This window comes from Salvelinus namaycush, chromosome 8 (genome assembly GCF_016432855.1).
Source record: "Salvelinus namaycush isolate Seneca chromosome 8, SaNama_1.0, whole genome shotgun sequence".
NCBI lineage: Eukaryota > Metazoa > Chordata > Actinopteri > Salmoniformes > Salmonidae > Salvelinus > Salvelinus namaycush.
In genome coordinates, this window is record NC_052314.1 from 17,788,777 (window position 1) to 17,799,061 (window position 10,285).

Below are 10,285 nucleotides of genomic sequence, written 5' to 3' on the forward strand. Positions count from 1 at the left end.
GGAGGCTCCATATGGAGGATGTGACGCAATTGAGAAACCTCCAAATCTAGCTCTGTACTTGCCATTCGCCTCAAATTTGTTAACAATGCGGAGGGCTCCATATAGCTCCACATTGACATGATTTAATCATCATTCTAATTTATTTTCTGGTAATGACCTAATTGCTTTTCATTTACAAAGGAAAGAATACCTAACTGGATGGAAACAGATTATACCAAAGATTACGTAATATGGTTCATATTAAAACTGCACTACCCAGATTTCCCTTCTACTGCATCTGCGCAAAACACAAGACGGCCCTAAACGTTGGACAAGAGATGCAATGCACTCCAGCAGCATCAGTACCAGACCAGTAGTCAGTGTGCTCCAAATACATCGAAAAGAGTAGACGCGAAAGAACAGTATTTATAATTCCTGATACACCGGCACTGGTTCATTGGAACGGCAAGATGGGAGATCAGAAGGTAGGAACAACCGACCGAACAGGTGTTTTGTGTTTGCGGTGGTCGCAGGGCGTACAAAGAAAGGAGGAGTAGCGCGGAGGACCGGGACTTTGTTGATGTCTTACATCATTGTAAGACCTTGAATGGTTACATCTTGTAATTGATTTAAAAGACAAGGCGTATTTTATGGAGGCTCGTCTACAGCAAGGTTTGCAGTCCCTCAACCAATTACTACTCCGAGCATTAGTTTTCGAGAAAACTACGCCTTGCCGTGACAGGTCCCAGAATAGTGTTTATTGATTAAACTTGTAAATGCATACCAGTCCAAGACACATTCACAACTGTTTGTTTTTAGTTTGTATCGCTCTACAGAGACCTAGGTTGCGATAATAAATAGGTGGGTGCAGAGAGTGTGCCATTATCCCTATGATTTGGGCCTGGCGCATAGCCTATCGCATCAAAGAGCATATCAAATGCTCCTTGGAGTGTATGAACTGAACTGACGGTTTGGGACTGGACTGTCGACATAATTTGCCTGGATCTTTTTTAATGCAGTATCATTAATTCAATGTATGAGGTTGGCTGCTTCAGAGATGGGGTGCCTAGTGTACGCTTTATGAGGAGTTATACCCAACAACTGGAGACGCATTATTACATTATGGATGCGCATACTTCCGGTCAAGTAGCAAGATGCCCGCCCTGGTCACAGTTTACACAGAAGGGGAAATTTACTCCCAAGAAATGCAGATGACCAAGTACTGACCATTTGATTAACCCTTACTAATTGGAATGTACGCTATTGTTAGGAGGGGTGATCTGTGTAATCCTGAAGCAAGGTATTTCATGAAATATTCTACTGTTTTCTATTCTATAATTGAGAACATGTTCCAGTGTCCAAATGCGATACAGATTATTCTTAGGCAGATGCTTGGCTACTTTTAACTTTGTGTTACATTCTGCAGGAATCACTGCGTAAGATCACCACTACCCTGGCCCTGAAGAATGATGAGATCACAAACTTCATCTGCTGTCTGAAACAGAGCCTGGAGAACCTGGAGGTACTGTACACACCATCTGGGCAGGTCTAACATTATGTTACAGTCTGAAGCAAGATTGCAGCATGTGTGCGACACAATGGCTTTATGAACTTGGCATAGTGTACATGGCGTACTAGTCTGTCTGACTGGATGGTCAGAGAGTCTATCAGTGAACTGATTCCTTCCCTATTGGCCCCTGCAGGGGAACTCCAGCCATGTCCAGGAGGACCTGGAGACAGAGTTCAGCTCCCTCCACTCAGTACTGGATGAGCTGAAAGACAGTATGGTCACCAGGATCAAACAGGAGAGGGCCAGCCGCACCTATGAGCTACAGGTCAGTTCATCTTTATTGGGTTTTTACTGGATAAGGATTTTACAGGCTTTTGCTTTGCATTTCTTGATCTTTTAAGATTTCAGTCATTAACATTCAACATTGAAAAAAAATGTTTTATGACTTCCCAGGCTATCCAATCATAGGATCGACTTATGATCAGTTTAGCATGACTCATTCTCAGGTTTAGAATTGGGATAACTTTTTGTGAGTAAAGCCATGTGCATACTGATTCAGTGCTGCTTAGAAATGTTGCTACAGTATGAAAGGCTGTGTGTGTTGGGGTCTGCAACGTTAGTATTCCTAGAGGATTATTGTGTCTGTACTGTATAATCCTGTTGACCTCTCAGCATCTGAGTGTCAATTAGCCAGTCAGTCAGACAAAGCAGCGGCATGGGTAGCTTTACAGAACTACATTGCTTCGTAATAACAGAACTCCACTGCATCCATCTGTGCTTGATTATGTGAGTGGGAAGTGTAGAAACCAAAGTGATATACTGAACAGCCAATTACAGTAGGTTAATTGAAGAAGAAAAAAAAGTGGCTCATGACAATTTAACTCAAATAACTTTTCCTGTGATGGAAAGAAACCTCAATGACACAGTAAAGAAGACATTTGTTACATTAGAAGGAAACATTGTCTGGACTGTGATTAAATATATCCTTCTCTCTCTCTCTCTCTCTGTCTTTCTCTCTGGTTCTCTCTCAATTCCATTCAATTCAAGGGGCTTTATTGGCATGGGAAACATGTTTACATTGACAAAGCAAATGAAATGGATAAACAAAAGTGAAATAAACAATAAAAAGTGAACATTAAATATTACACTCACACAAGTTCCAAAAGAATAATGACATTTCAAATGTCATATTATATATATATACAGTGTTGTATCAATGGGCAAGTAGTTAAAGTATAAAAGGGAAAATAAATAAATATGGGTTGTATTTACAATGGTGTTTGTTCTTCACTGGTTGCCCCAGGTCACACATCTTGCTGCTGTGTTTTCACACTGTGGTATTTCACCCAATAGATATGGGAGTTTATCAAAATTGGATTTGCTTTCTAATTGTTTGTGGGTCTATGTAATCTGAGGGAAATATGTGTCTCTCTGGTTTTCTCTCTGGTTCTTTCTCTCTGGTTCTTTCTCTCTGGTTCTCTCTCTGGTTCTCTCTATCTCTGTCTCTGGTTCTCTCTCTATCTCTATCTCTGTCTCTGGTTCTCGCTGTCTCTGGTTCTCGCTGTCTCTGGTTCTCTCTCTCTGGTTCTCTCTCTCTGGTTCTCTCTCTCTCTGGTTCTCTCTCTCTCTGGTTCTCTCTCTCTCTGGTTCTCTCTATCTCTGTCTCTGGTTCTCTCTCTCTCTGGTTCTCTCTATCTCTGTCTCTGGTTCTCTCTGTCTCTGGTTCTCTCTGTCTCTGGTTCTCTCTCTCTGGTTCTCTCTCTCTGGTTCTCTCTCTCTGGTTCTCTCTCTCTCTCCCTGGTTCTCTCTCTCTCTCCCTGGTTCTCTATCTCCCTGGTTCTCTATCTCCCTGGTTCTCTCTCTGGTTCTCTCTCTCTGGTTCTCTCTCTCTGGTTCTCTCTCTGGTTCTCTCTCTCTCTCTGTCTCTCTCTGTCTCTGGTTCTCTCTCTCTCTGGTTCTCTCTCTCTCTCTCTCTCTGTCTCTGGTTCTCTCTGTCTCTGGTTCTCTCTGTCTCTGGTTCTCTCTCTCTCTATCTCTCTCTCTGGTTCTCTCTCTCTGGTTCTCTCTCTGGTTCTCTCTCTCTCTATCTCTCTCTGGTTCTCTCTCTCTCTCTCTCTCTCTGGTTCTCTTTCTCTGGTTCTCTCTCTCTCTCTCTCTGGTTCTCTCTCTTTCAGAGTCAGCTGAGTGCGTGCTCCAAAGCCCTGGAGAGCTCTGAGGAGCTTTTGGAGATAGCCAATCAGACTCTCTGCTCCTCGGAAGCAGACGACTTCACTCAGGTAACGGCTGGTTGAAAAGCTTCCATAACCTAGCTAATTTAATTTCCATATCTTATGCAATGATGCCATTGGCATTTTGCTTGAGGATATCCATAATGGTTTTATTGGCATGAGTGTTGTTATACATTTGACATTTTAGTCATTTAGCAGACACTCTTATCCAGAAGGAATTACAGTAGTGAGTGCAAACATTTTTGTACTTTTACAGACTGGTCCCCTGTAGGAAACGTTGAAAGCGCCAGGCTTTACCAACTGAGCTACACAGTTACTATCTGTTTCTTATCTTTATGTACCTTTATTATAAAGCAGTACAGTATGTTGATCTGATGTGGTTCGTTGTGATGTATGTTTACTGTGTAACACAAATGTAATGTTTTCAATTGTAAGGATGTGGCTGCAACTGAGTTCTCTCTCGGTCCATATCTCCCCTCCTTTCCCTTTTGCTTTCCCTGTCTGCTTCTCTCCAGGCGGCCAAAGACATTAAGGATAGGTATAGTACATTGCTCTCCATTTCTCAAAGTATCTTCTTAACTCACTAACCATCTGCTCACCCACACACATTCCAACAAAATATAGATGACATACAATCATGCTGTAGCACACCCTTTTAATCACCACTCTATAGTCTTCTTGCTCACCTCACCTGCCCTCTCTGTCCCAAACATGTGTCAGTCCCTCATGGCACGTGCTCCAATCTATCCCCTCTCTGGCTGTCAGTTTAGTTTTGGACGTTTCGTGTGTGTCTGTTCATGATTCACAAATATGTTTTTGTGTTGTACTTTAGAAAAATAGTTAGTATGATATTATAGCTCTGTGTAAAGTGATTACTAGTTACAGTAGTATTACAGTACAACACTCACTGTGTCCTGTCAGTGGGTTGAATAATGAGACATGTCTCACTCTGTGTGTCTTTGTTTGGGGGAGAGCAGTGTGACAATGGCCCCTGCCTTCCGTTTGTCGCTGAAAGCCAAAGCCAGTGACAGCATGAGTCACATGATGGTGGACTTCACCCAAGAGCGCGAGATGCTGCAGGCAATCAAGTTCCTCCCAGGTCAGTGTGGGACCCATTATGTCTGTCTATTGGTTCCTCTTTAATAACAGCAATGGACAATGCTCTATGGACAATAATGGTATAATGGGTGGACTGGCGGCCATTACGAGTTTACCCATTGGAGCAAAGCAGGAAGTAAAAGCAGGAAGTGTAACCAGCAATCTGTGCTGTGATTTGTTGAATCAACTCAAATGTCATTACAAAAAATGCATTCCATTGCATGAGCCACATAAGTTAGCATAATTTGAATGAACATTCTACATTACCATGGAAATTATTGCATCATGAGTGTACCCATGAGTTTAACAGTCAAATTGCCAATGTTAGAGGTTCCAAACTCGTTCTATTCATTCTTATTTCTGTGCTTACAACATTCTCTACTGAAGTTATATTTCATTTAACTGTTGTGACAATGTGTTTTTGGTACCACCCATGTTGACCAAACCTAGCCCTCTCAGTATGAAGGACGTAAGCCCCAATTTCTCTCCCCAGTACCTGCCACCCCAGAGATTCTGGTGTCAGAGTGCCAGGTCTGTGACAACACGGTGACAGTACAGTGGGCTCTGCCGGAGCCTGACACCAAGATAGATCACTATGACCTGGAGCATCGCCGCACCAACTACGAGGGGCCGCCCCGCGCCCGGGAGGACTACCCCTGGATGGTGGTGGAGGGCATTCGAGAGACAGAGTACACCCTTACAGGTAAGCGTGTCAGGCTACGGGTTAGAGTTAAAGCTAGGGTTAGGGTTGAGCCGGGGATGTGGACATGAAACTAGGGTTAGGGTTATGGCTTGGGTTAACTAGTAAGAGGAGGGCCTGTCTTTAGATGCAGTAGCCTAGGAGTAATACGTTTACTTAAATTGACCAACTGTGATTATCAAGTAACCTTTATGTGATTTCAGGGCTTCGCTTTGACACACGTTACATGACGTTCCGTGTGAAGGCGTGTAACAAGGCTGTGGCAGGAGAGTTCTCTGAGCTTGTAACACTGGAGACACATGGTGGGTGAACTGGACATTGTCCTCCACTCAGGAGGGAGAATGCATGTACACTGTATCTTTTTGTCCTAAATGTCTTCTAATGTGATAAGAATCAATGAGTCAGCACATCAACATAAAGCCTGGGTCTATCTCGCCACCCCTCTACTCCTCCCTGCAGCGTTCCTGTTCAAGCTGGATGCAGGCTCGTCCCATCAAAACCTGAAAGTGGAGGACCTCAGTGTGGAGTGGGACAGCTGTGGGGGGAAGGTCGTCCAGGACATCCGCAAGGACAAGAACAGAACCAACCAATCTCCCATGCACTCCCCAGCCAGGTCAGAGACACTTTCTGCCATATCCTTTGTGCATGAAAGTTGAGGTTCAACTTTGGCGTCCTCTGACTCTCCTTCTTCTCCTCTCCTAGGACGGCCATGAATTCACCGAAGAGAGTGCCGTCTGCTCGGGTCGGCAGAGACAGATTCACGGCTGAGTCCTACACTGTACTGGGAGACACCTTTATCGACGCAGGCCAGCAGTACTGGGAGGTGCGGTTCGATAAGGAGAGCAAGGCGTTCGCTGTAGGCTTGGCCCTGCGGAACCTGGGCCGCTTTGACCAGCTGGGGAAGAGCAACTCCTCTTGGTGCATCCACCTTAACAACTGGCTGCACCAGAGCCTCACAGCCAAGCACAACAACAAGGCCCGCACCCTGGACTGTCCCATCCCGGACCGCATAGGGGTCTACTGCAACTACGAGGAGGGTGAGACAGACCCCCAGATACACCTCAAATATATCTCCTCTCCACCTTACACTGGAGCAGCTTTTCCACATTCAGTCAGGGGGACCACTTAACTGAGACTGACAAACAGTACATGGTGATTTGTACTTAAGACCAATCTTCATTAAATAGGATTAAATAGGTCTGGATTAAGGATTGGATCAGGAGTGGGTTAGGTAATGTAATCAAATGAACATGTTCACTTGAGCCTGTCTGTACTCTGTCTGTGTTCTGTAGCTATGCTGCTGTATCAAATCTTTAGCTGCCTTAAGAGTTACATTTCTCTCCATCCAGGTGCACTGTCCTTCTACAACGCCAGAACCAAGACGCTGATGCACACCTTTAGAACCAAGTTCACTCAGCCTGTCATACCAGCCTTCTCGGTGAGAAACTTTGATTTTGTTTACTTTGTGGGTCACTATCTCTAGGCAAGTCACAGCAGAAAGAAATTAGGCCACTGTCTTCGAGAAAACACACCTTATATGTTAGGTTTGTGTTCTGTCGAACCCCTGCAGGTGTGGAATGGGAGTTTCTCGGTGCAGACGGGTCTGCAGGTGCCCAGTGTGGTGCAGAGTGGCCAGAGGAAGAACAGTGGTACCAGCAGCTCCAACGCCAGCCTCACCTAGACCCATCCAGGCCACAGCCACTACAGAACTTTACCCCACTGAGGCTGTGTGGTGCTAGGAGCTCAATCTGGCCCAGCGCTGCCCACTGCTCATCCCAACATCACCATACACACCATGCCTGCCTGCCTGCCTGCCTGGGGTGATGGTTGTACTCTGCCTCATCCAAGTCAGCTCATTACACTCCCTGTGCCTTCCAGAGAGGTGCCCTCATCCGTATACTCACTTAGGCAGAACTGAATCAGTCATTTAATTCATATCCATAATTAAAGGCAAAATGACGATAGCCTAGTTACCAGTATATTAGGAGCTAGGCACATATGTTTATATTGAAATGCAACATTCAAAGACCCCAATGCAACGAGAAACAAATAGTCCATATAACTTGGTTGTAGTACAGTAGTCATGAATACATACTGAATGTTCAAAATCCTCTGCCTATAATTTAGCTAGTTGCTCCTCAGTACAGAAACACCTAATTTATCTGTATAACCCAAATAACTTTGTAGCAAAATGACATGCTTCTAATCAATATATAAACACTAGGAATGTATTGAATTCTACATCGCCAGCAGCTGTCTGGGGACAAGTGGAAATAGAGTTGGAAATACAGTACACCTGATTGTTTTGTAGAAGTGTTTGTATGGGGGAGCATGGGTCTGAATATGCGTGTGTTGGTTTGAAATGTACTGTTATATGTGTGAGTCCCTAACTTGTCACCGTTTAATCACCTGCAGTGAGAAGATAAGCCATTGTATGAGCTGGGTGGGGACTCCCTGGATAAGAAAGAGATGTTGCTGAAAGTGTTTAGTTCAATGTTAACAATCTAGAAGAAAAAGAAACGCACACCTATTAGGTGAGGTGCTGGCTAGCGGAGTAGAAAACTTCAAAATAAAGGAGAGCCGCACACTCTAGGAGCTCAGATGCAAAAATATTTAATTTACCAACGTTTCGACAGGCAAGCTGTCTTCATCAGGGTACAATCACAGACACTGCGGGATGACTCGTTTATATAGTGTCAAGACACACAGGTGGCTGTAATGGCCAAGAGTGGCCTAATATCATTGGTTAATTTCTCAAATATTAAAATGGCATAGAAAGAGCAGCATACAATAAATACAAATGGATAGCATACGATCATAGACTCACTTAAGACCACACAAGCCTACAAACAACCACAATGGCAAAGTCACAACAATCACAAGAATGGCTTCAGATCAAAGTCCACGTTGAGACCGAAGGGAGCAAGGGTCTTTAAGTTAAAGATCCAAGCAGCCTCTCGTTTTAACAATAAATTATCAAGGTCACTCCCTCTCTTAGGGAGGGTGACATGTTCGATGCCAATATAACGCAGAGACGAAATCAAGTGGCCTGCCTCCAAAAAGTGGGCCGCAACTGGGTAGATGCTTTTCTTAACTCCTGTTCTGAACATCTGAGATTTACTATGCAATCTGATACACGTCAAATCAGTTTTCTTGACCTTCTGATCTTGTGTGAAAATAATGTTCTATACACTGATCTTTACAGGAAACCTACTGATCGTAACAGTTTGTTGAGGCCTGATAGCTGTCACCCACTTCCCTTGAAAAATAGTTTGCCCTACAGCCAATTCTGTCGAATCAAAAGAATTTGCAAAAAAATCAGATTGACAGAAATCGCAAAGAAAGTTCAAGGAGAGAGGGTACAAAAATGATCAGATTAATATTGCCATTGAGAAAATTCAAAACAAAACGAGACATGACCTTTTTCAAGGGCAGTCTCGCAAAAAGACGCATTCTTGCATTCTAACTACCCGCTATTCAAAGTGCTCTGAACAAATTAAGGGAATCGTTCACAAACATTGGCACATTCTAAAATACGATGATAGTCTCGGTAATGTGTCTTCGGACCTTCCCTTGGTGACCTTCCCTTGGTCGTATTTTCGCGGGGCAGAAATCTCAGAGACCAATTGGTACACTCTGATTTACCACCCCAAGATATTCCTGAACAATGTCTATTTGCGCCCCTACTGGATGGAAATTATAAGTGTAATGGCTGTGCTCAATGCAATGGCACTTATAAATGCAGATCCTTCAAACAGGGAAATCGATCCCAATCAAAGGTGTTATTACGTGCTCCACTAAGGCAGTTATTTATCTTATAACTTGTCCTTGTGGTAAAAATTATGTGGGTAAAACAAAGCGTGAATTAAAAGTACGTATCTCAGAGCATCGTAGCACCATTAGGTGCCAAAACTTGACCTACCCAGTTGCGGCCCACTTTTTGGAGGCAGGCCACTCGATTTCGTCTCTGCGTTATATTGGCATCGAGCATGTCACCCTCCCTAGGAGAGGGGGTGACCTTGATAATTTATTGTTAAAACGAGAGGCTGCTTGGATCTTTAACTTAAAGACCCTTGCTCCCTTCGGTCTCAACGTGGACTTTGATCTGAAGCCATTCTTGTGATTGTTGTGACTTTGCCATTGTGGTTGTTTGTAGGCTTGTGTGGTCATAAGTGAGTCTGTGATCGTATGCTATCCATTTGTATTTATTGTATGCTGCTCTTTCTATGCCATTTTAATATTTGAGAAATTAACCAATGATATTAGGCCACTCTTGGCCATGATTACAGCCACCTGTGTGTCTTGACACTATATAAAACGAGTCATCCCGCAGTGTCTGTGATTGTACCCTGATGAAGACAGCTTGCCTGTCGAAACGTTGGTAAATTAAATATTTTTGCATCTGAGCTCCTAGAGTGTGCGGCTCTCCTTTATTTTTTAGTTCAATGTTAACACCATGTCACCTGATGTCTAAACTCAGTGCTGGTGTGCTATTATTTTAAATACAGTCTTACGTTCTTGTCATGTTGATGGTATGCATCATATGAATATAACCTGCAGTGCTTTAACGCAATTCTTTTACTTTATTTCATGGGTGAACAAATTTCACAATGTAAATATGTCCCTTTCATTTTTCCACTACAGTATGCATCTGTCACACTGAGTTTAATAAAGCAGTAAGACAGCCCTGTGTGTCTCTCATTGTGTACATTGAGGACAAGTACATTTCAGGAGTAAAGACTACTACATTTTGTTCTCACAAGAATATAG

General features: G+C 43.5%; 1 protein-coding gene across 1 annotated transcript; it reads left to right on the plus strand.

The window, feature by feature from the left end:
• The first annotated feature begins 449 nt into the window (after positions 1-449).
• On the plus strand, positions 450-7,196 carry LOC120051808 (fibronectin type III and SPRY domain-containing protein 1). Its single transcript, XM_038998694.1, has 12 exons — positions 450-464; positions 1,406-1,501; positions 1,683-1,814; positions 3,664-3,765; positions 4,233-4,255; positions 4,695-4,816; positions 5,309-5,518; positions 5,719-5,817; positions 5,975-6,128; positions 6,218-6,552; positions 6,865-6,953; positions 7,086-7,196. The coding sequence occupies exons 1-12, from the start codon at positions 450-452 to the stop codon at positions 7,194-7,196; spliced, it is 1,488 nt and encodes a 495-aa protein (XP_038854622.1).
• Positions 7,197-10,285: the final 3,089 nt, after the last annotated feature.